The 14,526-nt window shown below is 49.9% G+C and overlaps 2 protein-coding genes across 5 annotated transcripts in view; both read left to right on the top strand.

Moving 5' to 3' along the window:
- Positions 1-14,470, top strand: part of PKM (pyruvate kinase M1/2) — a 17,911-nt gene extending 3,441 nt beyond the window's left edge. The window contains exons 2-12 of one of the 4 annotated variants that reach the window (XM_019619306.2): positions 681-740; positions 950-1,119; positions 1,497-1,588; positions 4,099-4,230; positions 4,466-4,652; positions 5,430-5,700; positions 6,118-6,268; positions 7,330-7,482; positions 10,378-10,544; positions 13,249-13,430; positions 13,676-13,942. In XM_019619306.2, coding sequence (XP_019474851.1) covers positions 700-740; positions 950-1,119; positions 1,497-1,588; positions 4,099-4,230; positions 4,466-4,652; positions 5,430-5,700; positions 6,118-6,268; positions 7,330-7,482; positions 10,378-10,544; positions 13,249-13,430; positions 13,676-13,782 — 1,653 coding nt within the window. In that variant the 5' untranslated portion in view covers positions 681-699 and the 3' untranslated portion in view covers positions 13,783-13,942. Of the gene's footprint in view, positions 1-680; positions 741-949; positions 1,120-1,496; positions 1,589-4,098; positions 4,231-4,465; positions 4,653-5,429; positions 5,701-6,117; positions 6,269-7,329; positions 7,483-10,377; positions 10,545-11,003; positions 11,171-13,248; positions 13,431-13,675 lie in introns of all 4 variants that reach the window. The other 3 variants (XM_010717126.3, XM_010717125.3, XM_010717128.3) reach the window with 3 other exon arrangements.
- GRAMD2A (GRAM domain containing 2A) overlaps positions 14,417-14,526 on the top strand; it is a 6,730-nt gene continuing 6,620 nt past the window's right edge. The window contains exon 1 of the mRNA XM_010717230.2: positions 14,417-14,519. Coding sequence (XP_010715532.1) covers positions 14,417-14,519 — 103 coding nt within the window. The remainder of the gene's footprint in view (positions 14,520-14,526) is intronic.

Below are 14,526 nucleotides of genomic sequence, written 5' to 3'. Positions count from 1 at the left end.
CCCCCCTCCTTGGGGAGCAATGCACTCGAGGTGGTAGCAGCAGCACACCAAGAAGCTGAGCCTTGCCCAGGCACAAAGTCCTGTCTCACTTGGGTGTAAATGCAGAAGGAAGGTGTGCAGGGAGGAGAGGACAAGCGGCTTCTAGCTGCATTGCTGCTTGAGGACAAAATTCCCAGTGGGGGTCCTCCCGTTGCAGCACACAACTGTGGGTTTCACTTCAGCTTTCTCATGTGCTCAGGACTTTCCCTGCTGTTCTGGGGATGCTTTCATCTCATAGAGGCAAGCACCAAGTTTCTTATTCCCAGAAACAGCCAGTCTTAAGCCCTGTGGAGTCTTCCTGCCTCCTGCAAATGCATGGGCTGTGGTAGGCTGCATGGTGTCTCCATTTGGAAGAGGGTCCCTGAGGACATTCAAGGATTCTTTAGTCTTATTTGCATCGTCTGCCCCGGTGTTGTGTTCAATCAACTCAAGTCTGATTATCTGTGTGGGCTTAAAGGCTGGGTTAAGCCTAGGTGCACTCGGTGTGCTGAGATGTGTCCCTGCATGCAGCATGCTGCAGTCACGCCAGCAGCCGGCCACCTGGTCCCCAGGCTGCTGGCAGAGATGGGCTGAGAGCGGGCAGGCAGCGGGCAGCGCGCTGCCTGTGCACTGAAGCGCTTGAATTTTGTTGCGTTGTGTAGCTGCAGGGGAAGACTGGCAATGAAGAGAAGCTATGAAGGGAACTTCTGCATAGAAGGCAGGTGAGCTTTGGGTGTCCATGGGGAATGACATTTAAATAGAAGTGTGTCTTGCCTGTATCTAAGACTCTCAAGTAGGAACATAACGATAGTCTGACCCAGTAGCAGCTTTCTCGTTACCTCCATATTCATAACGTGGGTGTGTTGGTGTCTCTGCGTGGTGAGTGAGCAGGGGCGATCCCTAAACCTGGCACCGTTTTCTTCTCTTGCAGACACCGAACTCCAGTAACCATGTCGAAGCACCACGATGCGGGGACCGCTTTCATCCAGACCCAGCAGCTGCACGCTGCCATGGCAGACACCTTTCTGGAGCACATGTGCCGCCTGGACATTGACTCTGAGCCGACCATTGCCAGAAACACCGGCATCATCTGCACCATCGGTACGTGGCTCCCAGATCCTAGGGAACTGTGGCTCATGTTAGGCTGTAAATGCCTGTGTTGGTGAAACTCATTGTGGGAATGTGGGATGGCTTCAGCCTTCATCTCTTGCCAAGGCTGTGCCTGTCTGTTGAAACAACACAACTTTCCCATGCCTGCCTGCCCACTTTCATTGCTAGTAGTAAATCCAGTGATGTCTGAACTGGTTGGGTTCAGATGAGCTCCCAAAGTCAAGTTAAGACAAAGGAGCAGCTTTCGTGTTGAGCAAGTCTGTATCCACTGTGTCTCAGTTATCCCCTCCACATGAAACAGTCTGACGTTTGTGGGTTATCTCATTTTTTTATGACAGGTTAATATTCAAACTGTTTCCTCCTTTTAGGCCCAGCCTCCCGTGCTGTGGACAAGCTGAAGGAAATGATTAAATCTGGAATGAATGTTGCCCGCCTCAACTTCTCGCATGGCACCCACGAGGTAAGGCTGGGGGTGGGACTGACACTGCCCTGAACTTGTGACTGCTCATCCCTTCCTTCCTTTCTGCAAGAGGAGGCCAAGGGAAATGGAGCTTGCTCCAGAGCAGGTGTGGTAGTGTAGGAAGACAAAACTTTAGCTTTAGGTTTGGGGGAAGTGTGCCAGCTGTAAATACCAAGCCTGCAACACTCCTTTCAGTTCTTTCTGGAGGCAGCTTGAGTTGTTTCCATGCGCTTTTCTGCACCGATCTCTATCTGGGAGCCAGGTAGCTGATATCTGAGTTCCTTCATTTCTTCCCCACCTTTATGGAGAAGTGAACTCGCATCTGCTTTAGGGTTAGGCTGCTTCTGAGTTACCTGCGTACCTCTGCAGGAGTACACAGCTATTAGTTGTTCACTCTGCTTCACTGTTGGAGGTTTTGCAAGCGGTCAGTGAATAACCTTGTCTTGAAATAAGTCACCTGAAGTAATTACTGTATGCGTTTGAAAGAATTGAGCTTCTGGACTTGCCTGGCTAGCCAGCTGCTCAGGTTATGTTCCCAGTAGTCGTGAGGCTAGGAGCTTGTCACTTGGGGGGCGGCAATAATCCTCTGAGCGTAAGGTCAGAAGAAATCAACACTGCTTGTGGTGGACGAGCCCTTTTTGATATAAATAGATGAGATCCTCAGCAATGCTGCAGGAGCTAAGGATCCCATTCCAGGTTGTCCCGAATGCCACCTTTAGCGTTGAGACTGAATTCTTACGCTGGCTGCCCTCCTGCTTTCAAAATGTCAAACTGTAACCAAATGACAGCTGTCGGTGGCTTTACTTAGTGAACTGCGAGCCCTGAGGTGCGTAACAACTCGACCTCTCACCCTCATGGCCTTTAAAGGCCACAGGGCACTGTAGAAATCAAAAGGTCTGGTGTTTAGCTGCGCACAACCGTTGGACCATGACTGTATTAGCCTGTGGTAGCAGCAGTGTGCAGGCTGCAGCTGACCAAAATTCAAATGTAGAAAGGGCTGTATGGACTGGTTTCACTCCTCAGTGGTCGTGTGCTGCTCCCAGCCAGGAGGCTCAGCAAGAAACTGGTGGCCAAGTTTGAACCTTCTTAGCTGTTTTAGCACAGTGCTGTGGTTGGTGTGCTTGTTAGCTGAGGTGACAGACAGGGAATGTGGCTTGGCTTTGGGTGAAGTGCAGCCCAATTGCATATTTGGTTTAGATGGAGGTTAGGTGATTGCACCAAAACCAACTGCTGTCTCCTGCCCAGTTTGACTGCCAGCTGTAACTGAGCAAGTCTCAGTTCCCATCTGGTTCCTCAAGCACTCTGTTGTCCTCTACAGTTCCTTGAGGTTTTCATATGATGTTAGTTTTCACTAACATTTTAGTTCCAGTGTTCACCCTAAAACATGTAACAGGGCTCAAGTTAGTGGCTGCAACTAGGTGCTAGACCTTGAAGCTCTTTTGTGGAGGAAGTCTGCTTTTACTTCAGCTGCTGCCAGCATTCCTGTTACGTGTAATTCTTGAGGAAGACTCCCTAGGAGTTGGTCATTGATCTGTACCAAGTAATAAAACGTTCCAGGTGACTGGGCACAGATAAGCCCCATGGCTCTGCTCAGGCATGCTTCCTGTGCTGCCTGTTACACCTGGAGTATGTGGAAGGACCAGGTGCCTCCTCAGTCTCCTCTTGTGCGCTTGATCAGTAAACTTCATTTTTTCTGCCCTTGAGAGTTAGCTGTGGTGTATCTCTGGCTGAGGGCATGCGCAGCAACCTGAGCGCAGCTTGCTGCAGCTGCACCTTCCTGATGCCAAGGCAGGTGATGTGAGGGCAGCCAGGTGATCCAGGCTGCATGCTGTCAGCCCGTGCCATAGGGAGGGGAAAGGGCATTTCTTATCTTCAGGAGCCTGCCAAGTATTGCATAACTGTCAAGCTTATCTCTAGTGTTGTTTAAACTAGATAGGAACCTGACTTGATGATCATCTGAAGCTTGTTTGAGATGACTGGGATGGGAATTTCCCTGTGAAACTGTCCCAAAATTGACAGTACTAACAAAAACTCTTGCACATGTGGAAGGGTTCTGGAGTGTGGTGTGCAGAGACAGAGCCTTGAACTTCTGGCTGCAGTCGCTTTAGCGCAAAATAAAATGCAAATACGTAAAGGGATAATATCCTCTGAGTAAATCTCTTATCCCTAGTGGAGATCTGAGTCAGAGTTGTGAAAGCATCCACCCATGTGCCTAACAGCAAAGTCCTTGCTTTGGTTGTGCTCATGGGACTCATAGTGGAGGATGAGGTCGAGAGGCTCTGGGGCAGTGTGGCACCTTCACTTTCAAGCTCTGAGGGGAAGAGGACAGCAGCTGTGTACAACTGTCCGTTAGCTGTGATGCTTTCTTGCTGTTCAGTTCTTCCACACATGCAGTCCTCCAGCTGCTGCTGTTTGATCATGTTGATCATGCTTGAGTAGTGTTTGGGCTATGTAGCACAAGCAGTGGAGTAGAAGTGGGCTGAAAAGTTTCCCTCTCTTTTCCTTTCCAGTATCATGAGGGCACAATTAAGAACGTGCGAGAGGCTACAGAGAGCTTTGCTTCTGACCCAATCACCTACAGACCTGTGGCTATTGCACTGGACACCAAGGGACCTGAAATCCGAACTGGACTTATCAAGGGAGTAAGTTGCTCCTTTTTTTTTTTTTTCACCTCCACCTTTTCCAATGCCTGAGACTAGATAATGTTTGGGAAAAGCAGGCCATGGGAACAAGGATTATCTTATGAGAACAAAATAACTGTATGTATTGTCTGGCATTTGTACCAGCACAAACTGCTGCAAGCTGGGAGGCAGCTGGGTGCTTGTTTTTTTTTTTTTTTCTATGTTTTTTTTCTGAAATTCTTGTTTTGACGTGCAGAGTGGCACAGCAGAGGTGGAGCTCAAGAAGGGCGCAGCTCTCAAAGTGACCCTGGACAATGCCTTCATGGAGAACTGCGATGAGCATGTCCTGTGGGTGGACTACAAGAATCTCATCAAAGTTATAGATGTGGGCAGCAAAATCTATGTGGATGATGGTCTCATTTCCCTGCTGGTTAAGGAGAAAGGTGTGTAGCAACCCTCACAGGATTTGCTAGCTCTCTTTGTTCATTCTTCCCTAAGAATCTTCGTGATTTCCTTTCCTCCAGAATGGTTCTTTAAATTCTGCATTAAAGAAATGAGCACTGAGACTTAATGCTGCTGTGAGATGGTAAAGTTTAGGAAAAAAAAAAAAAAAGTTGCTCAGCTTGTGGTAATTAGTTCAAGGTGGCATTCCCTAGTCATCCAAAACCCCTTCTTACAGAGGAATATGTGGGGGACGTGCATATGCCTATTTAACTACATTAATTCATACTTCCTACTCAAAGTTGAGCAAATTTTATAACAAACCCCTGTGTTTTATGGTTAGAATCTGAACTAGCTTTACTGGTAGTACAAGGAAAAGTTAATTTCCCAGTGTTTCCTTCATGGTGGTTCAAAAATCTGCTTTAGCCTGGGGGTATTTCCTGTAACTCCAGAGCATGCAGGGAGGTGCAGGTGAGGAGTTTGGATATTATGGGATGCCCATGTGCAGAAATGTAACCTGCTAGTTCTTTGAGGGAAGCAGCCCCAATCTCCTGCATTGGGGGGGAGAAAGAGGCATCTTTCCCTAAAGCACACAGTGGTTTTGTGCTGTGCTCTCATGGGAACGTTACAAGCTCGTGTTGTGGGAGTCCAAGGAGAGCAGTGTTGTGATTGCTGTAAACATTATGGTTCTCAGGCAGCTTTGGCAGGAGGGGGTGTGGGAGCTGGTGGTGGGGAACTCGCCCTGCTGTGCTCTGACTGTGGGAATGCATCTGTTTCAGGCAAGGACTTTGTCATGACCGAGGTTGAGAATGGTGGCATGCTTGGTAGCAAGAAGGGGGTGAACCTCCCTGGTGCTGCAGTTGACCTGCCTGCGGTCTCAGAGAAGGACATTCAGGACCTGAAATTTGGTGTGGAGCAGAATGTGGACATGGTGTTTGCTTCCTTCATCCGCAAAGCTGCTGATGTCCATGCTGTCAGGAAGGTGCTAGGAGAAAAGGGAAAGCACATCAAGATCATCAGCAAGATTGAGAATCACGAGGGTGTGCGCAGGTGAGCTTTGCACGAGTGGCACTGCAAGTCCTTCACTCTGTAGCAGCAGAAGGACACGGCCCTCTCATGCTGTAGCTCCTCAGAAATGTACATCACTCTTTGTAGTGAATGTGAGTTCAGACTTCAGTGCTCTGGATGCGAACTAGTGAGCTAACACATGGAATCACCAAATCTGTGACAAACTATTAGACTGAAGTGTCTCAGATAAACTCTTGCTCCTCTTAATCTGTTTATATATAGCTTAAGAAACTGTTCTATGGTATTACAGGGTACCAGAATGGCATCTGGAAGGTCAATGTGTGATGGGATGTCTGCGCATCAGGCTCTAAGGGTGATGCTTCCTTTCAGAAAAGGGAGGACAGCAGAGAGTCCACCCTCGGAGCAAAGGGGATAATGAATCTCTTCTTTTGTTGTCAGGTTTGATGAGATCATGGAGGCCAGCGATGGCATTATGGTGGCCCGTGGTGACCTGGGTATTGAGATCCCTGCTGAAAAAGTCTTCCTTGCACAGAAGATGATGATTGGGCGCTGCAACAGGGCTGGCAAACCCATCATTTGTGCCACTCAGGTGCTCAGAACACGAAGCTCGCTTGTATAAGTGCTGGGTGTTTGTGAGTCTGGCAGGATGTCAGCAGCTGTCCTTGCATATTGCATAGAGTCTGGGGGCAGGTCCTTGATAGCATTTGTTAGTGGGTGAGAAGCAAGAGCCAAGAGGCATTGCAGTGGCTGAACAATTCATCTTCAAGCAATTCAGAGATTCGGAGTCTTCCCCATTAGGGCTTGGCTGCTGAAGACTCTACTCCTTAGACTTTACCTTATACTACGTTTCACAACCCTTTTGGGCTGTGACCAAACAAATTTTGGGGAAAAATAACCTGCACTTTGCATCTTAGAGCAGCATATCTGTGTCTAACAGGAGGATTGCTCTGAGTTGCTGTGTCCCAAGTCTTTTGAAAGTTGCACTCTTTCTGCTGCATTAGAAGGAACTGAAAAAAAACAGTATGATCTATGATATGATTACCTTGGGAGCTGCAAATGAAGGGAGGAAGCTGACACAGCAGCTTTAGTACAGATCACAAGCAGACAGTCCTCAGGCACTGGCAGGGCTGACTCCCTAGCAGTACTTGTTCTGGGCACAGGCAGTGGAAGTGTGTGCCACTGTTAGGGTAGTGCAGATTGACTCTAGGCAGTTATTAGGTGAGATTCTGGATGTACCAGCCACATGTTCCCAACCAGAACAGCATAGTAGTAGCAGCCTCAGAAAGGGACAGGAGCATGCACTGCAGTAAATGTCCAAGTTGAGTTCCTTGGACCAAGCCCTAGTGCTGAGAAGTTGAATTGGAAAGTGAGAATACGGTATCTGTGGTGCTGTGTGAGTTAAATCCCTTCAGAAAAGGAGTAAGTGTAGAGTGGGAAGAAAATGTGTTTTTTTGCTTTGATTCAGAGCTTGTTAAGGAGCAGGCCTCTCTACAGGAGAATGTCTCACCCTTGGCGCCTGTGAGTCTCCCTGCTACCAGACGTCAGGTTATATCTTGACTTGTACCTTACATGTGTATCAAGGTGCCTTAGTGGAAAAACAGCTGCTTCCTCCTGCTGTATTCTGACTCTTCTGGACTCATTTTTCTGCAGATGTTGGAAAGCATGATCAAGAAACCTCGCCCCACCCGTGCTGAGGGCAGTGATGTTGCCAATGCAGTTCTGGATGGAGCGGACTGCATCATGCTGTCTGGGGAGACCGCCAAGGGAGACTATCCGCTGGAGGCTGTGCGCATGCAGCACGCTGTGAGTAGCCATCCTGATGCAAGTGGCAGTGCTCTGCCTTCATCTGAGCCCACACCTGGAGATGTAAATGCCTGGTGCTAGGTGGCAGCACCTAGTAGCGTAAAGCAGCAGTTCTTTGGTTCATTTTCCCATCCTGGGGTTTGCTTCACCTGGCGTGGCTCTGAGGGGTCTGGAACCTTGCATTGAATGCTGCGTGCTACTGCCAGGTGGAGCTGAGAGCTGCATTGCAGTGCTCAGAGATCTAAAACTTCAATTGAACCACATTCATTTTGATTTAAGGCCAAGGTAAAGGCTTTTTGGCTGCTACCTCGATATGAATTTCTTTGAATGCCTCGTGCATTTTAGAGTCTTAATTGCCTTAAACTTGTCCAAGGTCAGGAAGCCGCTTGTTAAGGAGTGCATCTCTAGATAACAGTGTTAGCTGACTCCTCAAGGTTGTGGGGGGAGGGAGGGAATGGGAGGGGGTGGGGAGGAGGAGGCTTGAGGTGTTGCATCCAGCAGCTGATGCATTTGGTGGTGGGAATGTTTGTTGCACGAGTGCTGACAGCACCACGTTTTTACATGCCTGAACTGCCAGAAAGCTCTGCTCTGCTTCATGTTAACCCAGCTTGTGTTTCAGTTCATCAAAAATCCTGATGCCAGGCATCTAGAAGTACTGGCTTTCCCGACTTGCTAGGGCTGTGAATCATGGTAGTTTCATCTGCAGTTCAGGTGATACAGATGAAAGCACTGAGCTAGCATTTCTGTTTGCAGTGCATTATCTAAACATCTTTTATCTGGTCAGTGTGGAGTGCTGTTTTCTCACTTGGCAAATAAAACACGGCTTTAACTACTGGGCAGTGACTGCTGGCTTACAAGCTGAATTCTGTGAACTCAAAGTTCTTCCTTAGTCTTTCAGCCCAACATTGAGGGTTAAGTCTTCCTACCAAGATTTGGAAACCTACTGCCATGAATGTTGCAATTCTGGCCTGAAAGCTTAGTTAGGTACAGCACAAACTGTCTGAGTTTGTGGCTCCGTCCCCCCCTGCATGTGCTTCCCTTTTCCTGCAGGGCTGGGGATAATGGTGCTCCTGCCAGGCCCACAGAGATGAACTGAAAGTTTTTTATCTGCTCTGTGGAGGAGCAAATCCAGATTTATCTTTAATGTATGTAGACATAGGCAGCAAGGTCATCAGCAGAAGTGAGAATGAGCAGGGCATGCACCCTTTGCACCACTGAAATGCTTAACCCCTCTCTCCCAGTTTTGCTGGGTTGCTGTGTGGTTTCACAAAGCAATCACTTTCCAGTGAGCTTTGCAGCAATGAGCTTTTTGTTTCCTGACTGGCATCTCTGCAATAAAAAAAGGTGCTTGGATTTGGCAGCAAGTTTTCAAATGTTGGGCAGACTGTTTCCTACTTCTTGAAATGGGCTTCCTTCCACTTCCAACTGATGATCTACAGTTGTCAAATGCTGACGTGGCCCGTCTGTCTAACAAGACCACGGTGTGCATAGTTCTTCCTTTCCTCTCACTTCCACCCTGCAGTCTCTCCCCTCATGTTAATTACAAACACTTTAAACTATTTCCATGCAAGTAAAGCTAGCTGTGATGTGCAGTGAAGAATTGCTGTGCCCTTCTGAAGCCAGTGTCAGAGCAGGCACTTGAGCACACAGGAGTTACATTTGGACTCTTGGCAGTGGAGAAATAACCTTCCCACTAAATTCAGGTTGACTCTGCATGTAGTGCAAAGCTACCTGCATCTGGCCTGGGAGCTCAAGGTGTGCTGCCTGCCTGTGGTGCCTGCAGTATTTTCAAGTAAAAATGTATACTGCATATTCCTTTTGACCTGACAGTAAGTGTGAAGGCAGCAGAAACAAAACTGAGTGCTTCAGGACTGGTGTGTTGGCTCTGGACTCGTGTTCCTGTCTGTCATGTGTCCTGTTATATTTAGACATAAGACACTTAACTACTTTGGCTTAAACTGGTATCTGTGGAAGAGGGATAATTCCAGCATCATGAAAAATAATCTATTAGCACCAGAGTAGCAAAATTTGTATTGAAAAGGGGATCCAAGTGCAAAGCTTCTATAACAACGGCACTACAGTCTTTGCTTTAACATCAGCTTGTTGTGCGTTGTGTGGCAGCTCTTCAGCTTTGGGAGTAAGGGGATGAAGTGTCCTTGAGAAGATGAGCCTTTGCATGCTTTTCTAGCTCTCTGCAAGCCTTCTTTATCAGGTTGTCAAGGGCAAGTGCAGCCTTCTGAGATGGGAATTGTCTTTTAATGTGAGCGATTCTCACGCTACTGGGGTGAATAAATGATGGAGCTTGTTGCACGTGCTTAGATTGTGACCAGGAGGCCTTTAATTGTGCACTTCTGGCCTGTCTGAGCCTGGCATAAATTCCTCACTGTGTGTGGTGAAACAGCCCTGTAAGGAAGGCTTGCTTTTGCTTTTTCCTCTGTCTCTGAGAGTGAAGTTGTTACAGCATTTGGAGGTGAAACTTCTTTGGCTCTTAGTTGAACTCGATGAAGCTAGGAGGGAGCACGTCTCCCTTTCCAGGGAAGAACTACCAGGAAGTGAAATAAGCAGCCACAGGAAAGAGTGGTCTGAGAGGTTATGCTGTAATCCCTGAAAAGCAAACTGCATTTGGTTGCTCTGAGAAGGGTCCTAAATACAGCAAAAGTGCTGCCATTGAGACACCTGCCAGCTGGGTGGTGTGGGGCAGGCAGTGCAGCTGTGCTGTGACATGCAGCATTGCACCTGAGAGCCAAAGAGTGTTTTGCAGCCTGACCTTTAGTGTCCTCTTGCATGCATTACTATGACAGTTAAGCAAATTAATGTGATCTCATGTTACTCTGGTCTACCTTTCCTTCTTTTCTTTCCTCTTTTCTTCTCTGCCCTTCTTCCTCGGGCCTGCAGATTGCTCGTGAGGCTGAGGCCGCAATGTTCCATCGTCAGCAGTTTGAAGAAATCTTACGCCACAGTGTACATCACAGGGACCCTGCTGATGCCATGGCAGCAGGCGCGGTGGAAGCCTCCTTTAAATGCTTAGCAGCAGCTCTGATAGTTATGACCGAGTCCGGCAGGTAGGGCTCAGAGAGGGGAGAGGCTTAGCCTGTGTAAGGTAACCGATGCTCGTTCCCAGCATGCGGGTTAGATATGTGCTGCGTGCTGGGCATTGCGTGAATGAGAGACCATGCTCAACATTGCAGGCATTCAGCAAGCAGCGTGCAGCACTGGTATCCGCAGGGCAGGGCCGCAGGTAGGTAGGAGCAGAGCAAGAGTGCCTGGCAGTTGGGCATGAATGGCAATTGAGTGTGGGCCCAGCAGGGCGAGGTGCCACCATCTGGCGAGAAAAACTTGGAGGATCAAATTGCTTGGTCATTAAGGTGGTGCTCAAGCCAACTTTGGCTCATTGGCAACTCTTCTGAAAGCCAGAAGCTGGCAGCAGCTGTGTGACACCTCTGTGACAGAGCACCTCACCCTACCCTGTGCTGAGTGACTGACATGAGTGTTGTCTTCCCGAATGCGTGTTGCTCTTCTAGATCGCCCGTGAGGCGGAGGCCGCCATCTTTCACAGGCAGCTGTTTGAGGAGCTGCGTCGCCTGACCCCCCTGAACTGCGATCCCACTGAGGCCGCTGCTGTTGGCGCTGTGGAAGCGTCCTTCAAGTGCTGCAGCGGGGCCATTATTGTCCTCACCAAGTCTGGAAGGTAGGAGGTCCCTCGAGTCATGGCTCCGTGACCGAGTTGGGGGAAGGAGACCCACACAGAGTGCCTTGAAATAAAGCTGTAGCAGCGGAGCCCGGGTTCTGGCAGCGACGATTCCTTGGGAGGTGCAGACATCTCAAACATCTGCGCATACGCAGCACCGGGTTCCCGAGACTGCCAGCGTGGCATCGGCACCAGGCCCTGCCTCTTCCTGCTCTGCACAGCACCTCTGCCAGCAGCGCTGGCTGGAAGAGCGGAGGGGAAAAGTAAACTGCTGCAGCTTCCAGCTTCTTAGCAAGAAGTCCTCAAGTTAGCAGTAGAGTTAAAAGTTGAGCAGATGCAGGATCTTTTCCTTTCAATCAAGGCTTTGTCCTCTTGAAGGAGCTATAGTTTGGCTGCTACCTTGCTGAACCTTTTGGGCACCAACCCAGCTCCCCTAAGCACAAGGGGGGTGAAGAGAATGCTTAATCAGAATCGTCAGGTAGGGGAAATGAATGCATTGCAAGTTTCTACAAGCTTCCCAAAGCCTGCCTGTGAGTAGTCCTGCAGAAGAAGCAGGCATCCAGTTTCTTGTGCTGCTGGGTGAGCTCAGCACCGTGGCTGCAGGTGAGGCAGCAATGCAGACTGAAACTGTAGGGAGGGATTTCTGACCAGCCGTGCTGATACACTGCTCTTCCTGTTGGGTGAGTCTGAAGCACAGGGCTGCAGCCTGGCTGTGAGCAGCTTTCCATCTAGAGGAGCTGTGCTCAAAGCGTTTTGGACCATAAGTCTCAAACTACTTTCTAGAAGAGAAGCTGAGTATCTTACATGGAGCTGGCAGCAGAATTAGTGCTGCAACGGAAACATGACCGTGCCCACCTCAAGAACCCTTCAGTGAACCCTTAACCTAAACTTACAACTTAGAGTGATTTGAAGCAGCCACTTTGTGCAGAGACAAGGAGCGACTACATGAGCACAGTTCTGGATACCCTTCTAAAGTTTCTTTGTGAAAGGTTCCAGTCTTACACTTGACCTTTTTGGAAAGATTTGAACTCTGGTATTTGAATATTTTTAGCTGTGGATTCTGTTACAGCCTTGGAGTACCTGCGTCTGTTAGAGCTGCTGGGCAGTGTGGGGAGGATTGTCTGAGAGCTGGCACGTGTGACTGGGGGCTTTTGAACCAGGTTCTTGCTGAGCTTGGCTCCAAAAAACAAAGTTTGCAAAAGCTAGCGAAGCTGCTAGCATGTGTGTCAGAAAGATGGAGCTGTAAATGGCATGGCTGTGCAGCTTTTATTTTATTTCTTTTTGGCTTCTATAAGCAGAGCCCAAGGGAGGGGAGGCTGTAGTAGTTACCCCACGCTTGCTGCCTGCTGTGTGGAGGCTCTGGTGTCCCTGGTCACTGCATGTCGGTGTCAGCCTCCTTCAGAGCAACCTGGTGCTCCCCACACTCAGACCAGATGAAGGCACTTGCTTCCATATTTCTTCCAGCAGTGCATCTGCTTTTGGGGGCCTGGGATGAACACATGGGATTAAATGTTGGTTACTCCTCTGAAACTTAAACCCATCAATGAGCTGTGGTCAGACCCAATTTTGGGGGTGACTGCCTTTCCCTGACATGGATTCTGCCCTCTGGAAGCATCCTCACAGTGCTGCTGACAAAAGCTTGTTCCACCTCACGAGTTGGGGGTTGATGAGAACAGTGGACCAGGGCTGAGCCCCTGCTGAGATGCCAAGGAGAGGTTGCAGAGGACAGAATAGGTGGCAGCTAGCCACCTTCACATAGCAACAGAGACAAATAAATTCTTGTGTTTCGGGCCGAAGCATGCAGATGGCACTCTGAAACCCAGGGGTGCAACAGTCTCCTCCCCAGGACTGTTTAGGGTCTGTTGCTTTCTGGCGTTGCTCAGCCCAACTGCTAAATTAAGAAATGAGTGTTGAGCTCTGCTGATAGAACTTGGCCCTTGCAGAATATTGTGCCAGTATCCCCTGGTCTCAACCTGGCACACTTCCACGATTGGCAGAGCCTGTGCTGCAGGCGGGGGTGCCCCTCTGATTGTGCTGCAGTGCTGTGTCTCACCCTGTGCCTCTTTTCCCTCTTGCAGGTCTGCACACTTGGTGTCCCGGTACCGCCCGCGGGCTCCTATCATCGCTGTCACCCGCAATGACCAAACAGCACGCCAGGCACACCTGTACCGTGGCGTCTTCCCTGTGCTGTGCAAGCAACCAGCCCATGATGCCTGGGCGGAGGATGTGGATCTCCGTGTGAACCTGGGCATGAATGTCGGTGAGTGCTGTGCTCCTGCCTTGCTCCGGGGGCTGCAGCAGGACCTGCAGCAGTGTTGGTGCTGCTGTTGGAATGTAGGGGACCGTGGTTGCATAAGTGCACCGCATCTAAAGGGGAAATGGGACGGTGGTTTCGTCACGGCAGCATTGGAATAGCTGCCAGCAGGAAAGCAGGTTTGCTTTAATAAGCAAGAGAAGAGGGGTGTGAGGAGACCTGAGCGCCGACGCTTTTTCCTTTTTCCCCAGGCAAAGCCCGTGGATTCTTCAAGACCGGGGACCTGGTGATCGTGCTGACAGGCTGGCGCCCTGGCTCTGGCTACACCAACACCATGCGGGTGGTGCCCGTGCCATGAGCTGCTGGCACCTCCCCTCTTCCACCCCCGCGCCCCTTCCCCATGCATTAGGCCTGCAGTCGCTTGCAATGTTCTCCTCGTCCCTAGCGTGGATTTAGGTTGCTCAACACCACCGAGTGCAGCAGCGGGGGAAGAGACCTTAAATCACTCAGAATACTTGAAGTGTGTAGTTGTTTCTAGACCTCTCCCTGTAGTTAGCCATGTCAGAGCAGGGCCCTGTGCTCCCTATCTCCCCTAGCTTAGCACTGTCCTCAGGGTGTGGCCGTGCCTCTCCTTGCCCCGGCTGTGGGGTGATGGGGAAGGAGTAGGCACTCGTGGTAAACGGTTCTGCTGCTGCAAGCTGCAGCTCCCCCAGGTTGGTGCCCTCTGTCCCTGAGGGGTTATGGGTTGTCCCCTCTGGGCTTACACTCCAAAGGTGTTTTACACGGTTCCTACGAGAAACCCAAACCAGAGTGCTGCTCGTTGTGCCCCTGGGTGCAGGCGGAGTCCTGCGGGTTGTTGGGGTGCAGGATGGGTGGGGGACGCATGCTTCATCTCCATGCAGCCACCTGCCCTTGTATGGTGTCTGTCAGTGTTGTCGCCTTTCCTGAGAGCGTTCCTTCTGTCTGGGTGCCCCGTTTGCTCCCGTGGGTGTATGGGGTTGTGGAGCACCACTGTGCACGTTAATAAAGAGCGTGAGCACCCCTGCCCGCGGTTTCTTGTGCTGCTGCTGCGCGACAGCGGGGTCGCGCGTGGGGGTGGGGC

This window comes from Meleagris gallopavo, chromosome 12, assembly GCF_000146605.3.
Source record: "Meleagris gallopavo isolate NT-WF06-2002-E0010 breed Aviagen turkey brand Nicholas breeding stock chromosome 12, Turkey_5.1, whole genome shotgun sequence".
NCBI classification, from domain to species: domain Eukaryota; kingdom Metazoa; phylum Chordata; class Aves; order Galliformes; family Phasianidae; genus Meleagris; species Meleagris gallopavo.
This window is presented reverse-complemented; position numbering and strand designations above follow the sequence as displayed.